The 18,701-nt window shown below is 40.4% G+C and overlaps 1 protein-coding gene across 1 annotated transcript in view; it reads right to left on the bottom strand.

Moving 5' to 3' along the window:
- The window catches only part of PREX1 (phosphatidylinositol-3,4,5-trisphosphate-dependent Rac exchange factor 1), a gene marked incomplete at its 5' end in the record, with an annotated part of 105,500 nt that overhangs the window by 52,484 nt on the left and 34,315 nt on the right, over positions 1-18,701 (bottom strand). Inside the window, 5 exon segments of the mRNA XM_009887424.1 lie at positions 2,481-2,581; positions 10,547-10,694; positions 14,070-14,219; positions 15,194-15,309; positions 18,664-18,701. The exon segment at positions 18,664-18,701 is cut by the window's right edge and continues 37 nt beyond it. Coding sequence (XP_009885726.1) covers positions 2,481-2,581; positions 10,547-10,694; positions 14,070-14,219; positions 15,194-15,309; positions 18,664-18,701 — 553 coding nt within the window.

Below are 18,701 nucleotides of genomic sequence, written 5' to 3'. Positions count from 1 at the left end.
TGCAGTGTTTAATAGTGAAGGCACAGCATTTGATGAACTGGGAGAAAATATGGATTTACACTATTTAAGATGTACCTTAGCCTGCGTTTGATTAACCTGAGAAAACTGATTGCACTGGATGACTAAAGACAATTAAACAGAGGCAGACTCAGAAGTACCAGTACTCAGTTTGAGATTTAATCTGCCCCTTGCAGAGTGGGCAGAACAATTGTTTGGAAGGCAGAGATCAGAAATTCTTAAGGCCTTCCCTCATTACACAGGGCATCCTGGTCTTTAAATAAAGATTCCTGCTTTTGGTGATTTTTTTTCCTTAATTTCACAGAATAAAACAAAATTTGCAGGATCTGGTGTATATCCTTTTGTATACAGTGGAATCTCTAAGCTGCATAAGCTATTGATTTCTGTGAGTGTCTGCAAGCTCTGGATTTTATATTTCTAAATACAATTGAGAATGAAGTCTGCAGAAAACGTCTTTTTTGTCTGGCACGCAGCAGACCAGGTTCTGATTGCCTCTGCTCTGTGACAGGTACCAGAACTTCCACATCAGCAGTCCGTGATAAAATAGTGAGAATTAAAGGAGATACAGAGGAAATTGAGTGATAAAACACACAGAGCTAAGCACTTAGCACAGGGCTCAGCATTTAGCAATCTTCTATGGCCCTGCTGCTCAGGCAGGCTGAGAGATCAGCAGTTTTCACCTGACAGTAATGCTATGCCAAGTGAAAACAAAAGATAAAAGATATTGCCTAACGTAGAACAGGGGTAAAGGCTTCATTATGATGCTTAAGTTTTAAGTTCTTGCTACATTAGGAGACACATAATGGCATACTTTCATGTTTAATGATTTATAAAAATCTCAAGGGATATTTCCTTAAGTAAATGCAGCATTGCAAATGCCTTCCAATGTCTAGCAATAACCGTCCTTGGAGACACTAACATCAGGAACTCTGTTAAAACCAAACCAGGTGCATCTCACTCAGGGCATTTGAATAAGGGGAGCAGTACACATAACAGCACAACTTTCTTTGAGCTGTAGATCTGTGTTTAGAGAAAAAGGGCACTGCCGAAACTGTCAGAGTACAAAGTTATGGCAAGGTAAACAGTCATCATGAAATAACAAGTCTCAGGAGAACTTTCTGCACCAACAGTGTAAGTGTACACATTCAGAACTTAGGCACGTAAGGGTGCACGTACAAAAAAGCATTCTTCATCCAAAAGGGGATCCCTACACATTGGAGCCAGAGTGTTTCAGTTCTCCAAAGCCACAGTTAGGGCCAAGTATTCAAGAGTTCAGTGCTTTTGAGCTCCTGCTCAAAGCCCTTCAAAGTCTGAATGTGCCTTAAAGTATGTCTTGGTACCTAGGGTTGGACGTGTATGTGCATGAAGGATTATGGTACTGCTCATATTAGATTTCTCTGTGTTAATTAAAAGAAGATAACAGACATAATTTCTTAACAGCGTTATTGTCACCTGAAAGACAAGTTTGTGGAGCTGAGTTACCAAGAGATTAAAGCAAGACTAGCCTAATTAAATGGCTCCCCTATTTAAATTGGCTTGCAAAAGATTGTATGGAAATGTACACCACTGGTGACTTAAGACCTATATACTGCATTCCTTTGATGTGCGCTTTGCAGCTAACCTCACCTGAATATTGAAATTGGGGCACTTGCTGTTTAACTAGAATAGGACTATGTTGCTCTGTCTGCATAATGCAATATGAAAACAATAGGAAATAGCAGGCCAAATCTGGATTTAAAGGACGTAATCTGAAGAAATTATAGAGATCTTATTTTAGTAGAAACGCAGACAGCACAGAAAATTTTCAAACAAATGTCTTGTGCTACTTTGGCCATGCAGCATTTTTGTATGCACTATCCTACTCTTCTAAAATACTCCTCATTGCTACACTTCAAGGTCATTTGCTTGGTGTGATGAAGAAATATGGTGCATCACTATTTTAAAGAGACACATTATTGCCAAATGAGCTGTAAAGAACGAATCCCACAACAGACCCTCCATCAACTCTTTTCTTATGAGAAGAAGTCTCATTAGAAAGAATGACCTATTGTCTGGAGCCCCTCATTCTGTTTGTACCAGTGCCCCAGTCTAAAAGAGGACTGCTCGACTATCATCTGTATTGCTGATGTCTCATATGGAAAGCTACATTTATTGATCACTACAGATTTTCAAACACACATAGTACAAAGGAATATATATCTGATATAGTTCGCAACAAAGATGTTACAGAGAAATCAAGCAACTGCAGGCATAGACCCTTTCAGGATACCCAACTAGTCCTGTTTTCAAGATATAAATTTGCCCATTCATTAACCCCAAAAGTCATTAAACATTTTGAGGATTTGATGGGTATGGTACAGGAAAGTATTTGAACATGATGTGAACAGCTGCAGTCAGTTTTCCATCCTCATTTCCAGGGCATTACTGAAAGCTGACATTTCTTTATGGCATGGAGCACTCACCGTGATGAATGATTCCATTTTCCAATAATGCCTGTCCCAGGTTCACCCCTTCCTCTGGTTTGCTTATTTCTCCAATCTCTGTGAGCCATGATACAAACTCACTGCAAAGGGAAGCAGAACAGAAACAATTGGCTTTTTCACTCTGAATATAAGCAGACATCAGCCAACCACAGGAGACTTTCTCCTTAACGCAAGTGTGTAAAATGATGTAAGTGATGATACCTCTATTAGGTGGCTCAATTTCCTACGTTTCTTGAGGAAATGCTCTTCAGAAGATCCAGATCTCCTATCTATGACTTTTCCCTCCATTCCTCTTAGCTCATCATAATTAGCATGCACAGAAAAGGAAAGAAGACCTGGCTGCATCTATAAAGATGCTGCAGATCCTTATTTTATTAAGCAATCCAGACATCCAAGGGGGAAGAGGAAAGCAAGATTAACTGGTGACCTTAAAAACAACAAGTTGGGCAGTAGAGAAAACAGCTACTTCTATCCAAGCTATCCCTCCAAGTGGTGTTTGTCATCTTAGTTACATATGCTCTTCACTGGGTCTGATTTCTGCTCTTTCCCCCCCCGCCAGAGGTGTAATTGCAGTGACTTTAATGGAATCACAGTAGGACTCAGGATAGAAGACTCAACCTACTGAATTCAAGCACGGAGCAGTAAGAGAGAGCACAAGTTCCATTGACAGGTTAATTTAAGGTAATTTACTGGAGTCGATGCCTGGCAGATACATAAATGATGCTTCTAATTTATAGACAAAAGGTGCTAAGACTGTCTGCTCATGCAGCACAAAACAAATTCTCTCTCTAGTGAGGGGCAAAGCTGTAAATATGGGCAGAATAAAAGCCAAAGATGGATAGATATGTAGGCAGTTACTCAATTAGAAACAGTAGGTACAGGAAAACAGACAGAGTCACAGAATGGAAGAGGTTGGAAGGGACATCTGGAGATCATCTAGTTCAACCCTCCTGCCAAAGCAAGCTCACCTAGACCAGGTTGGACAGGATTGCGTCCAGGCAGGTTTTTAATATCTCCAGAGAAGGAGACTCCACAATCTCTCTGGGCAGCCTGTTCCAGTGCTTTATCACCCTCAAAGTAAAGAAGTTTTTCGTCACGTTCAGTTGGAATTTCCTGTGTTCCAGTTTGTGCCCGTTGCCCATTGTTCTGTTGCTGGGCTCCACTGAAGAGTCTGGCCCCATCGTCTTGCCACCCGCCCTTTAGATATTGATAAGATCCCTTCTCAGTCTTCTCTTCTCCAGGCTAAACAGACCCAGGTCTCTCAGCCTTTCCTCATAAAAGAGGTGCTCCAGTCCCCTGATGGTCTTTCTAGCCCTCCACTGGACTCTCTGCAGTAGTTCTTTTTTTTAAACTGGGGAGCCCAGAACCGGACACAGTACTCCACATGTGGCCTCATCAGGGCAGAATAGAGAGGGAGAATACCCTTCCCTGACCAGCTGGCCACAGTTTTTAATGCACCTCAGGATACCACTGGCCTTCTTGGCCACAAGGGCACATTGCTGGCTCATGGTCAACCTGTTGTCCACCAGGACTCCCAGGTCCTCCTCCACAGAGCTGCTTTCCAGCAGGTCAATCTCTAACCTGTACTGGTGCATGGGGTTATTCTTCCCTAGGTGCAGGACCTGCCTTTGCAAGGATTTGCCTTTGTTGAATGTCATAAGGTTCCTCTCCACCCAACTTTCTAGCTTGTCCAGGTCTCACTGAATGGCAGCACAGCCTTCTGGTGTATCAGCTACTCTTCCCAGCCTTGTATCATCAGCAAACTTGCTGAGGATACACTCTGTCCCCTCATCCAGGTCGTTGATGAATATGTTGAACAAGACTGGGCCCAGCAGTGATCCCTGGGGAACACCACTAGTTACAGGCCTCCAACAAGACTCTGCACCGCTGATCACAACCCTCTGAGCTCTGCCATTCAGCCAGTTCTCAATCCACCTCACTGTCCATCCACCTAACCCATGCTTCCTTAGCTTACCTATGAGGATGCTATGGGAGACAGTGTCAAAAGCCTTGCTAAAGTCATGGTAGACAACATCCACTGGTCTCCTTTCATCTACCCAGCCACTCATGCCATCATAGAAGGCTATGAAATTGGTCAAGCATGATTTCCCCTTGGTAAATCCATGCTGACTTCTCCCAATAACTTTCTTTCCCTTCACATGGTTAGAGCTAACATCCAGAATGAGCTGTTCCATCACCCTTCCAGGGATGGAGGTGAGGCTGACTGGCCTGTAAGTTTCCTGGGTCCTCGTTCTTGCCCTTTTTGAAGACTGGAGTGACACTGGCTTTCCTCCAGTCCTCAGGCACCTCTGCCATTCTCCATGGCTTTTCAAAGATGATGGAGAGCAGCTTCACAATAACATCTGCCAGCTCCCTCAGCACTCGTGGGTGCATCCCACAGGGGCCCATGGATTTGTGGGTGTTGAGTTTGCCTAAATGATCTCTAACCTGACCCTTCTCAACCAAGAGAAAGTCTTCCTTTCTCCAGACTTTTTCTCTTACCTCCAGGGTCTGGGATTCCTGGGGGCTGGCCCTAGCAGTAAAGACTGAAGCAAAGAAGGCATTCAGTAACTCTGCCTTCTCTGTATCCTCCATCATCAGGGCACCAACCTCATTCAGCATGGGGCTCACATTTTCCCTAGTCTTCCTTTTGCTACTGATGTACTTGAAGAAGCCCTTCTTGTTGTCCTTGACATCTCTTGCCAGATTTAATTCCAAGTGGGCCTTAGCCTTCCTTGTTGCATCTCTGCATCCTCTGACAATGTTCCTATATTCCTCCCAAGTGGCCAGTCCCTTTTTCCATATTCTATAAACCTCCTTCTTCCATTTGAGTTTTTTCCAGAAGACCCTTGCTTATCCATGCAGGTCTCCTGTCTCCTTTGCTTGTTTTCTTACTCATCAGGATGCACTGATCTTGAGGTTGGAGGAAGTGGTGCTTGAATATTAACCAGCTCTCTTGGACCGCCCTATCTTCTAGAGCCCTAACCCATGGGATTCCTCCAAGCAGGTCTTTGAAGAGGCCAAAGTTAGCCCTCCTAAAGTGCAGGGTTGTAAATCTACTTATTGCCCTGCTTCTTCCATGCAGGATCCTGACCTCCACCTGACTCTCATGGTCACTGGAGCCAAGGCTGCCCCCAACCTTCACATCCCCAACCACTCCTTCTTTGTTTGTTAGCACAAGGTCCAGCAGCACACCTCTCCTCATTGGCTCCTCCACCACCTGCATCAAAAAGTTATTATCAATGCTCTGCAGAAACTTCCTGGACTGTGTGTGCCTGTTGTGTTGCCTTTCCAGCAAATTCAGTGTGGTTGAAGTCCCCTGTGAGAACCAGGGCCTGTGGTCATGAGGCTACTTTCAGCTGCCTGTAGAAGGTGGCATCAACTTCCTCTTCCTGATCAGGTGGCCTGTGGTAAACACTCATAACAGTATCATCCATATTAGCCTGCCCCTTAATTCTTACCTATAAGTACTCAACTTGTTCTTCATCCACCCCTACGCAGAGCCCGATACATTCCAGTTTCTCTCTCACAAAGAGCAACTCCAACCTTGCCTTGCTGGACTGTCTTTCCTAAAATGTACACAGCCATCCATGACAGCATTCCAGTCATGTGAGCTATCCCACCACGTCTCTGTAATTGCAATGAGACCATGGCCCTGCGACTGCACACAGATCTCTAGTTGTTCCTGTCTATTCCCCATGCTGCATGCGTTAGGGTACAGACATTTCAGAGAGGTAACAGAGCGTGCAGTTTTCCCTGGAGGAGTGCAAGAGGATCCACCATAGCCTTACACACCCTTGAGGTGGATGACTTTCTGGTTCTCACCTTGGGAGGCAGCTAAGTAACATTTGCGGCTGCCCTGGTTGGCCTGGCTTATTCCCCTTATATGGCATGAGCACTGCCATTTGGACCCCATCCCCCAAGCCCTTCAGTTTAAAGCCCACCTCACCAAGTTCATAAGCCTGCTACCAAAGATTCTGTTGCCTCTTCTAGGCAGGTGGATTCCATCCCTCCCTAACAGGTTATAGTCATCAAAGAATGTCCCATTGTCATAAAAGCCCAAACCCTCACAACAGCACCAGCCACGTAGCCAGAAGTTACTATGCATCATATGTCTATTTCTGGCTGCCTCCTTTCCTCCAACTGGTAAAATGGAGGAAAAGATAACTTGGGCACCAATGTTTTTCACTTGCACCCCCAAGGATTTATAGTTTTCCTTAATTTTGCCCACTTCTGCTTGCAGTGTCATTCATGCCCACATGAAAGAGTAACAGTGGATAGTAGTCCGTGTTCTTGACAAGTTGTGGCACCCTCTCAGCCATGTCTCAGATCTTAGCTCCCGGAAGGCAGCATACCTCTAGTGACTCCCTGTAGGTCGGCAGATGGGTGCCTCAGTGCCCTTTAACAGAGTCACCCACTACTAGCTCTCATCATTTCTTTTTACAGTATCCACTCTGTGCTGCTGGTATTTTTTCCCCTCGCAGATCTTGCTTGTGGGTGTCTATAGCTATTAAAGCTTCATATCTGTTTATAGTTATGATGCTGGAGTGTGGAGACTGAAGTGGAGTCCAGCTTTTGTGGGTCACCAGGGTCCAGGGTGCCTCATTCTCAGTGGTGTCTGCTACAGGAACATGGCTATGGAACCACCTACCTTTCTCCGTCTGGGCTCCTCTAATATTGCACAGCCTTTTAACTGTTTCTTAGACATTGCAAGCCTGATGAATACAGCACTGCCAAAGCTTCAGGGGGCTCATTTGTTTGCCAGGTTAATTAGCAATTATACTAGAAATGTGTTAAATTCATAGAGAAGAACAAAAGAAATATATGAAAGTAAAGCGACATATGGGAAATCTGAGTTCAACAGACCACTTGGGTGCTTGCCAGTGTGCAGAGGGTTGCTGCTTATCAGAACCAGTATCCATGCCTCCACTTGTGGGCTCTAAATGAAGTATTTTTAGTCTCTTCATGTTTATCAGAGCTGACTCATCTAAGCTGTAGGTTGTATTTGCATTTTGCCTTTAGAATAACAACAACTTCGATACTGATAACTTCGGTTTGCTGAGGGGCTACTCTGTAACTGTCATAGTGTAGAAAAAGCAGCAGAATCTATTTAACTATGCCAGGGGAATCCCATGGAAACCAGCAGAGTTTTGTAAAACTCCTAAAACCAGAGAACTGTAGTGATGAGTCAGACTCTCTATCTTCTAAAGAAAGCTCATTCTCAATTTCCCAGTGATTCTGAACTGTTTCTAGAAGTATTTAAAAGCTGAAACGGAATATAAACTGCAGAGGGAAGAGAGGTAAGAATGATCCTCCACATCCATTACTGAGAATACAAGACACACACTCTGTGGAGTGGCCCATCACAGACATGCTGGCTGATGACTGTAATCATATTAAGTACCCAGGGTAGATGCCCAGTTGCTATACATTCTTCTGTCAAGTGCAATGGGTCTACGGCAATTTACAGCACTTAAATATTTGCCCAAAACTTCAGCAGAACACTGCTACCCTGTTAGCTTTCCTGCTTCTTTTATTTGGAACGTGTCCCTGGAGTTTATTTGGATTTTAAATGTAAGGCAGTCTTAAAGTTTGAAATTGAGAGCTGAAAAAGGGAAATAACTGAACAGTACTCTTACAGCCCTGAAGCTTCAGAACTATGGGATGGTTTTCTTAAGAGCTACTTTAAGACTTCTGTGGCATTTGATTTATAAACAAAATCGGTAATCAGTTCTTTTGAAGGTTTTATAAGCACTGAAAAGTGCATGATCCAGAAATATTCCAAGAGTTTTTTAAGCACATGCCGACTGCTGCTAAAAAAACATCAATTCAAAAAGTGGATGGCAAAGCTTGATTTGTTTCCTTATCTTGTCCTAAGCAGTTCTCCAGTATAACTGAGAGTATCCTCACTCCCCAGTGCTGCAATGCTCAGTTCTCATCTGGCATGCAGGTCAGACCACCACCTCCCAAGTATACCTCTGAAATTAAGGGACTTAGAACAGCTGGGTTTCTACTCAAGAAATACACAGGAAAATCCAACCTGTCCAGGTTTATGCAACCTGATCAGATATGTTTGTAATCTCCTAAGGTTAACAGATCCTCTCTATTACAAGCTCAACATAGTTCAAGGTTTTGCAATCAATGTAGCACAGTGCTGAAAAGAAGCATGGCAAGCATATAATTCACATATATTGGCACCAACATGCATTTTTCCCTTTCACATGCCTAAATGCCAGTACACCTGAGGAGTGGTTAGGAAAATGGATTTGCACTCAAGGAATTCAGTTGCTGAAGATAAGTTCAATAAATAGCCTTATACATAAATGCATGTGGTATTTCCAAAGATACTAGGATTAGTTCATGTTTTTTTTCCTGCAATTACATTTTATTTCTTGAATTATTAGATACTATCTGATGTCCAAAGACCAAGAGAAAAATTACTAGTGTTACTTTCAGCTGCATGCAGCAGAAAAGCACTAAGTACGTCTCAGCACAGTTATTAGTGACTCCCTTTGGCAGGAATATCTGAAAATATGAATAGGTCGCAGCCAATATGCACTGTTCAGGGGAAGCCCCAGGAATGATATGGAAAGTCTGCAAGTCATGACTGCATTATACCGATAGAATTGCGCTCAGCTGAGCTGCCCAGGACTGTACCAACAAGTGACTGTTGAAAAGAGATCAGCAGAGTTATTTTCTATGGGGAAGGCTGGAACATTAGTAGAAGTAACGCTTTTGTCAGAGATCAGGATACCTGTAGGTATCTCAGTTACCCATTGGCAAAGTTAGGCCAAGTCCTCACTACTGGAGCGTCAGCTGGCTGTCAAGCAAACTGAGAGCAATGAGCAGGACAGACTGTGGAGCATGTAAGAAAAGAGACATTTTAATAGAAAAAGGAGTAGCAGGAAATCCCAGGTAGGACTTGAGACTAAGAAAAATATCAGGGAATCCATAACAGTCTCATATATATCAGCACTGTAAGACTGTTAAGTTTCTGATCTGGTAGTTCCTGTTGCATGGAGAATAGGAAATGCTATATCATGCCTCCAAAATCAGACCTTGAAGGTCTCGTTTTGAATCCAGCAAGATCAGTTGCAGGGTGGAGATGTGAGAAGAAGAAAAAAGCAGCCAAATCTCCAAAACCCAGTAATTTTTTGTAGTTGAAATACTGCCAGCCTATGCTACCAGATTGTCTTCTGTCAGGCAGAAAGACAATGTATCATCTCCCCGCCCTGTACACAAGGAATGCTGCCCCAAACTGCCATTACAGAGACCAGGGGGAGGGAAGGGAAATGAATGGATAATCTGCCTCTCAGAACTTTTTTCCCTCCCACAGCTGATCATTTCAATTATAAACAGCTGAGGCGGAAAAGTCTTCTCAGGTCAACTAATGTGTCTCCCTGTGAGTCATGCAGGACTTTCCCCTCCCACAGCCCCACTGCTACCATATCTAATCTCTGATCTGATTTGTCCATGGGGTCTCTCTTCTACTGTCTCATATATGTAATTTTTAAAATTATTTTGTAATATCTAGCCTGAGTGAAAGAGGTTTTTTCCAGCCAATAAAGCCCTATACTTTTAAGAAATGCACCAGGTCTCCTGATGAACAAAATTTCAATTGTGTCTGTTACACTGACAAACAGGAAACTTCTAAATACAGTCCTGAGACTTGGACAGGTCTGCTGGATTTAAACATCACCTGGTAAGCATTTGCTTGGATACAAAAAAGGATACAGGTTAGGCCACCAACAGCCCTCAGCTTGCAGGAGTTAAGGTATTTTTTCTTAATCCTTTTGCTGATTTGAAACAGCTGTTATGAGTTACTGTACAATAGAATGAGCTGTCACTATACAGCCTGCGCATGGCATTAAATAGAAATCAAAGATTAATTTTAATAAATCACAACTGTGATGGAAGTTATGGCCTTTTCAATTAAGCTGCATCAAAGCACAACAGATCTAACCTCACAATGCCATCCCCAGAAAATCCCGAGTCTGTTCTTTTAATTGGTATGAAAGGGCCTTTTCAATTCAAATGCCACTTACTTGCCAAGAAAGCACTTGGGAACAGTACTTAATTTTCTCCTCCTGTCTTTGATAAGGTTCACTTTCTTGCTCATCATCATTTGGTACAGCTTCTCTCCTTTCTCTGCAATCATCACATAGGCATCCCTCTCCATTCCCAGTTTCAAACCTGGAATACAAAGCAGAAATTCCTTCAGATCCTTAACATCAGATAAAGTGTTTGCTCAAAGTCAAAAGCTGAGGCCAAACAGATAAAGCAGTAGAAACACAAAAATTAACTGACTTGTTTTCCAAATAGGGGGGAAATTGGGTCATTTATATATCTGAGTACAAAACTGTCATTAAAACTTATGGTTACATCACATCACGCAAAGCAGAATGGTTTACACAACGTGGAGAAGTTCCAAACAAAGGAAGATAAAACATATACCTTCTGAAACTGATTTCCTTTTGCAATTTAACTTCTGACCCTGAAATAACTGCCAGTGTAAGACTTGTTCAAGGCAGCTAAATGCTTGACAGAGCAGATGACTTTTTGAGTGTTCTATTACTTGTAGCCAAAAATACGAAACTGCTGAAATCAAATTCACATCCTTAAATAAATCAAAACTAGACAGAAACATTATTTTCTCATCCTTTCTTAATTAGCCTATTTACTAATACCCTTGGGCTAAAAATACTGTTTGACAATCATATTATCCAGTTAATGAAAGAAATACTGAATGATTTAAGGAATGACAGGTAATTGGATATAGAGAAAATTTCACATCCACTTCGTATGAATTTCCAGATAGCTCATGTTCACTTGAAAATTGCTACAGTCAGGAGGATGATCTCTGAAAACAATAGGTGTCTATGTTACAACTATCCTCATAACTGGCATTTTCTGGCACTCTTCCCTTTAGATTTGCAAATTGCTTTAGGAGGACAGCACATGAGAAAAGCTGTTTTGCTGCTTTAGGTGTTTTGTCTCTCCTAGCCTGAACAAATCATTTTGTTTCCTGGCTATGTTACTCTAAAATTTGCAAATCTAGACAACTCTGAAGTCCAAAACAGAGGCACAGATTTTAGACATCTCTAAGATTAACTTCAAAACAGGCAGCCTGAGTCGGTCCTGGATTTATGTACCTAATTTTTACAGAGATTGACATTAGGCAGAATTTAAGTGATCAGTGTAAGGCTAGAAAATGAAAACTGTACATTCTTTGGGAAGAGCAGTTCACCCTAACTGGACATAAATCCTGTTGCTTTATGGTAAGATACTGAAATGAATTTATAGTCTTCTGTGTCATCAGAGCTGCTTTCTAGCTTTTTGAAAACACTTAATGCATTTATTTTAGAGGCTTGAAATGCACGTTCCAGAAATTAGACTTGCACAATATTTTGTCTTTCAAATACAGTATTTCTTTCATGTGTCCAGTATCTGGCTAAAGGTTTTGGCTCCACAAATCCCCTGGCTTATTGCCGTTATTCTTCCATCCTCTTCTTCCCCCAATACTGTGATCCAATTCAATGCCAATGCTGACACGTGTAGCCGAGGCTAATTTGCAACGTGAACTTGTGATAGAAAACAGCCTGTGTAATAGTATACATGTTTCATGCTGGTCTTACATCACCGAATTCCCCAGGCTCTGATGTAAATGGCAGACTGGAATGCACATTCTACTCAACTCATCCTGCAGAACTGGGAATCCCACCAAGCTTTCTAATCCAAACACTGATATCTTTGTGACTTTGCAAGTACTCTGATCCAAAGGAGATTTTCCAATAAGGCCTGGAATGTCTGCCAGAGTATCTATGCTTATCCCAAGTGCCTGTCATCAGCTGCCACATTGTAAAACTATACGACAAAAAGTATGAGCAAAAATCCACTCTTAGCTGCATGGAAAACTTTGAAAAACTTTCTATTAAGGAATAGTTCTTTTCCCTTCCTAATATTTATTTCAGTCACCTCCCGATATTCTCAAGCTCCCTCTTTATAAATGGTCTGTTTTTCTAGTCCCGTCTTTTAATTTTTTATTGAACTTTCGGTCTCCTCACACATTTTACCTGATGCACAGGAAATTCCTCAGAGCACTAGTGATCGCACAAAGCGAAAACTCACTAAGAAATGGAGACTCACTGGATCATGTAGAGATATGATTTAGCACTCTGAGGGTAAAAGTAAAAGCTAAGAAATGTATTTTATTAAAAAAAAAAGATCATGTGGAAGATTAGAATCCTTGCAGTAGAGAAGGATGCAGAACTGACCAATGAGCACAGATCACGAGCTCAGAATGGTAAAACCACTTCCTCTTAATTAAAAGAAAAAATAAAATAAAATAAATCAGAACTGATTCTCTCTGTTGCCTTCAGGTAGTTCTTTTAGTTCTTTTGAATTCACATCATGCTCAATCTACATTTTGAAGGTAGTATCCTTGCTATTATCAAAAGGTGTATTTGTGTTCATATATGGTAAGGTATGTTAAAAATGTTTTATATTCTGTGGTAACAAATAACACTGAATTGTGCATTGTATTTAACAGATTAGATGCAAAGTATGGTAACATAAAAACTAAGGTTTGGATTTCAAAGGACTCTGCTTTCACTAAACTTCAGTGACAGATCTGTAACTTTCTTAAAATACTTCAAAAATCTAAAGCATTATTGCTTAGCAAGTGCAAGTTCTGAAAAAACACTACTAAAAAAGGGTTTCAGAGTGACCTCTTTCAGTATTAGCACAGATGAGCAATTACATCTTTAATGGAGTTGTGTGTGCAGAGAAGGTAACCACTTCTAAAAGTCAGGCACAGAATGTTTTAAAATAAGTGTCATCTCCTCCGGCAATGAGCTATTATTTTTCCCATTGAGCAAAAAGGGAAGCAGGTTCACTTGTGAAAGATAGTTCTGACTTCTAAAGGAACTCAAAACTTTTATCACCCCCCCTGATTCATGGCTTTGGAAGCTAGCTTCTATTGTACAACACCATTCAAGATAAGCTTAGCTTTTGTTTCGTTCCACAAGAACAGGTAGAAGTGACAAGCATCTGCATACATTTATCACTGTTCTCAGTCTAAGCATAATATTTCTAGAGTTTTTCTCCATGAACTGTTCTGTTTATTTCAAGATCACAGAGGCCGAGTTTGTGAGAGTGAGTTTGTGTCATTGCCTCTGGAAAAAGGCTGCACGCTGGATTTTCTTCTTTCCTTTTACTGATAGATACAAATAAAATTTTATCTTATTTACAAATAGAAGACCAAAAAAATGAAATTGATTAAATGTAATTTTTCCACAGTAATTCAATGCATCAAAGAAACTGACTCTGGCAAATAAAAATATTTGATAAATATACTGACACAAGTCCATAAAACCCCCAAGGTACAAATTCAGAAATATTTGTTTTCAATGACTTGATTTTCTTTGTCATTAAGGATAGATTTTAATTCTGCCCACGGAGGAAAAACCGCAACATTTTCTTTTTCTCTCAGATACTTATAGATGCAGATACATTTCTCCTTTGTAGAGAAGTTCATTTATTGCATTAGAAAATATGTTATCCACTTACTCTCTCTCTGCTCCCTTTCCTTGATTATAGCATCCAGCCATTTCTGTTTGTCCTCTGCAGTCTTGGCCATACAGACAAACCATTTGTTTTTGGCTGTGTTGTGTATCTTCCAGCCATTTGTCACAGTGTAGCCGTTGCTGTGGTAATCTGCTGTAAAAACCCAAAGCACAATGCACATGGTGAATAGAAGGCCTCCTACTTCAATCAAATCAGTCTGGGACACCTTAATTAAAATTTTCTTCTTTGAAGGGCTTGATTTCTGGAGGTGTCCTCATGCATCAGTCTTAGTGACCATCCATGTGACTGGTTGTTACTTACCACTCTGGAAGTACAAATATTAACAGAAGTATCCATGCCTGGGCTATTCAGCTGACTAAATGTTTCAGTCTTAAGAGTGTAATTTCACCTCAGAAGAAGAACTAAAATATTTTAAATACAATGACATCAGTGAAAATGCCTATGATTTTTGTTCAGGTTATTTGTTATGAACTTTCTGGGGACACACTAACTTCTTGCCCTGTAACAATTTTTGTCCACAGGACATGGGAACTCTTTAAATGTCAACTGTTTAATGGACATAATATTAATTCCTGACTTATCACAATGGGAGCAGGGGCTGATGTGGCCTTTGTGGATGAAATCAGAAACCCACCCAGTCTTCCTGCCTGTGTCAGAGCACAACAATCATGATACAACTGCACTCCCATATTTCGTTCATGGCCACATTCCATGCTACTGATTTGATGCTAAGACTAATATTTGGTAGTATTCTAAATGAGAAGAAGATCCAGAACTTCTGTTATTATAGCTGTAATGGCTCAAGATGTAAGAAAAAAAAGGATGGAAAGAAGATAAAGTATCCTTTACTAAATTAACTTGGATTAGGAGAAAAAATAGACAAGCTTCAGGGTACACAAACTCCTCATAAGGTCATTTCAGAATGGAGGACTAGTGCTGAAAGCATGTCCGCCCTTTCAACTTTACAAGTTGGTCTAATAATGAAGGCGTAAGAGGTTACATAGCTTAAGATTTCATTAAAGGAGATGGATGAGTACTTTTGTACCAACTTCCAACACAAGATCTGGACTTGCTGTGTTGTTAAAAGACAGTATTTGGTCTCTTACCTGTTCCATCTTCCACATTCTCCACCTCCATGACTTCTGTATTTATTCGGCCCCTGAAGATATACAGGGACCCATTGATTGACTTTGTCCGTTTAGATGCTTTTTTCCCAGTAACTCTGCAATTAGGATTTAGACTGTTAGAAACACATCAGCAAATAGTGTAACATATATATGCATAAATCAATCTGAGATATGACTATTACAAAAGGATTCCAATATAGTGTTTTGTGGTATTTGACCATGTCTCTGATTTTAAATAATTTGAATACTCTATCAGCTCACAAAGATAAGTGTAGAACTGTGTCAGTAGAGCAAGAAAGAGCTTATGTGAAGATTGGGAGGCCTTCGTGATTTAAATTCTTGACAACTAACTGACTGAAATGCCAGTACAACTGAACTGCACATGGCTTTGGGATGAAAACTGCAGTATCACCTGACACAATGTTACATTTGCCTCCTTTGTTTGCCTAAACTTTCATAAATTTGTGGTATGTGCACCAAGTTTCAAATATGAAATGAAACATGCAAAGAGGCTAATGTCACATGGTCTGTCGTATGAGTGTTAAATGTCACTGTATGTGGCATTTGTGAAGGTGCTGCTGTGGCGATTTTGCACCAAAGTTTACATCCTTATCCATAAAGCTTTATAGCGTCTCTGTTGCAGCATCTTATAAAAACTTTCAGGAAAGCACTTTTCATTGCTAGTTATGTTCTGATTTTTAAGTCTAGAATAGGTTTAAACTATCCAACTGACACCTGCTGAGCTTTAACATCTAAGAACAACCCTGCTATGTGAACCAAAACACAACTGGTCAAATGATCGTCATTTGAGATGGCAGATGTCCAAACTCTACACAGTGAAGGGATTGCTGTGGCAACTTGCCAGGAGCTCTTAAGATTCAAGGAATTACTGCAATAAAAAACAGCCAGGGAGAAAGTTTCTGTCATAGTGAAATATCTATGATAAGCCAAGGTGCAAAGAGAATCAACAAGTTTTTTTCTGAACAATTTTTCCTTTTACAAATAGCTTTAGTGACAAATACACCTTTAGTGATGATCATATATTTACATCCAATCGGACTGGCAGGGACTGAGATCTTGGAGCTATTAGATCATTTCCTAAAGGCAACTGTTAAGAGTCAAAAGAAAAGCTGTCCTGGCAGCCTCAGTGAAACCTTTTAAATACTCAGCCCATTTCCCCACATGAAACATATTGTTCCTGACATCAGGATTCAATTTAAACAGCAGTCTATGATCCTGCTAAAAACACAAAACAATACTCAGCCCTGAAAATCTGTGTCATCAGTTTGTCAGACTTCCCTAAGCTTTTGCAAAAGATGAGATTGCAGTCTTAGACCTAAACCATAGGCCTAATTCTGATTCTAAACATACCTTACATTGGTCTCAACAATGCTACTCCTAATTTATACTATTGTGAATATACGATGCCCAAATTCAAATGGCTGCATTGCTGATGACTTATCAAAGATTGAGGTTTGAATTCTGATTGCACTTTTCAGTCAAGAAAAACTCCAGTGATTTCTACAAGATAATCACAGCAAAAGTGAGATGAGAACCAAGTCACTCAATTTCAAATTAGGAACAGACACAGGCAGTTTTTTTGGTGGTTGGTTGTCGGGTTTTTTTTTCAGAATCTGTGTCCCACTAATATGTCAGTTGTTTGTCAAGCAGCGGCCAAATGATCACACCAGCACAACTGGATAGAGATTCATTTCCATCCTGGACTAATTATAAATAGCAGCTAGACAGAAGAAATACCCAAAACTAAAGTCACTCAGCATCCATAAATATATCTTTTACATTAGGGAATTCCCAGCAGACTTAATAAAATATTCTACTTTTTAATGGAAATCAGATTCCATCAGTTCAACCTACATTATTGGACATAGATAAACAATATTGATCCTTTGGGAAAATCAAAGAGTTACAGCAGCCTCTTCCAAAATCAAGCCAAACTACACAGAGTAGCTCAGTAATGTCTCCTGTACAAAACCAGAGTTGCTTAAAAAGCAGTAGAACATTTTGTTTTCTAAATCCTAGTATTCTGGGAAAAATGCCTGGACAGTGCGGGAGGGGCTAGGCTAACCTGAACTACAAACCAGTTTCTAAGTGCCCTGAAGAAGTAAAAGATTAGATATCAACATTTTATTTATTTTTTAAGGAATAGCTTTCTGTTAGAAGACACACAAATTTCTGAATTCTGTTGCATATGGAAGTTTGGATTTTTACAAATCCGGTACAGTGTCAACATGAAATGTTTCATGTTTCTTGTTTAATTTCAGCAAAGTCAGAATGTTTTATCAGTTAGATAATATTAAAAGGCATATAAGACTGAACTGTGTAAATTTTTTTTAACTTAATTTAAACATTTATATCCCATTCTAATAATTTCTAATGTAGATTTCACCTAATAATAGTGTATAGTTTCAGCATTATCAACACAAAAATTCTGAACATTACTGAAATTACTTTTTCCCAGCTTAATGGTGCCAAAATTTCCATTGAACAAAAAACTGGAAAATAAACTGAAATTTTGAGATACGAGAATTTTCTTCGGAGATAACACTCTGGATTTTGAGAATTTCTAATTGAGTTGGCTATTCTACTTGACCATCACCAGTAAAAAAGTGTAACTTGAAGAAGGGGGAGTATATTACAGGAAAGGAAGGAAGAGGAGTATCTGGAGTGTAGAGAATGCACTGTAAATTCAGAAAAGACCAAGGCATGAAAATGAGACTGGAGCTGTGAAGGCAAAAGGCTTAAGAACTGAAATACAGTACAATTGCTGCAGAAGCAAATTGCCCTCCACACTGCCAATGCTATTTTAATAATAAGCAGTAGGTGTTAATAATGCTTAAGTTTTATAAGGTGAAATGATGAAAAAATTGTTACTAGGATAAAAAAAGGAAGACGATGCACAGATCACACAGTCTGCAAATGCTGAACAGCAGCTTGCAAATCTTCATCTCTTCCTCACTCCTCTGTGTCCCGCATCTATTTAATATTCTCTTAGTCTTCCACTTTCCCCTTTCTTGGCTTTATATAATTTTTCAAGTCACCCTCTTCTGCTTGGAATAACCTCCCAACAAAAGTTGGCAAGGCCTCCTTCTTCACATCACTCCTGGAGACCCATCTGCTCTAGGAAGATTTCCAGCTGTAAGAAGTCACTCTGTGTTTTTTCTTCACTGTATCAACTTCTGTCTTTGGATTGCGCGCTTCTCAGGGTGGGGACCCCATTACTGGCTGGCATATTTATCCTACCATATAGTGACTTCTTTCTCATACAGTTTAAATAATATCAACAGTCAAGAACAGAAGAAAGTCACACCTGTGACTCAACCCTACAGAGCAAGAGGGAATACAGTGAATGATCAGTAATTGATCATTCTTTCTACTTATAAAACTTCTGAATGGTGTCATTATAAAACTGTAAAGACAGAGGGACTCACCTGGATTTCCTCTTGCAATAGACCAGTAGATTATCAAA

The sequence above is a fragment of the Charadrius vociferus genome, unplaced genomic scaffold (genome assembly GCF_000708025.1).
Source record: "Charadrius vociferus isolate BGI_N301 unplaced genomic scaffold, ASM70802v2 scaffold280, whole genome shotgun sequence".
Classification (NCBI taxonomy): Eukaryota; Metazoa; Chordata; class Aves; order Charadriiformes; family Charadriidae; genus Charadrius; species Charadrius vociferus.
Note: the sequence above shows the minus strand (reverse complement) of the source record. Positions and strands in the feature narration are given on the sequence as shown.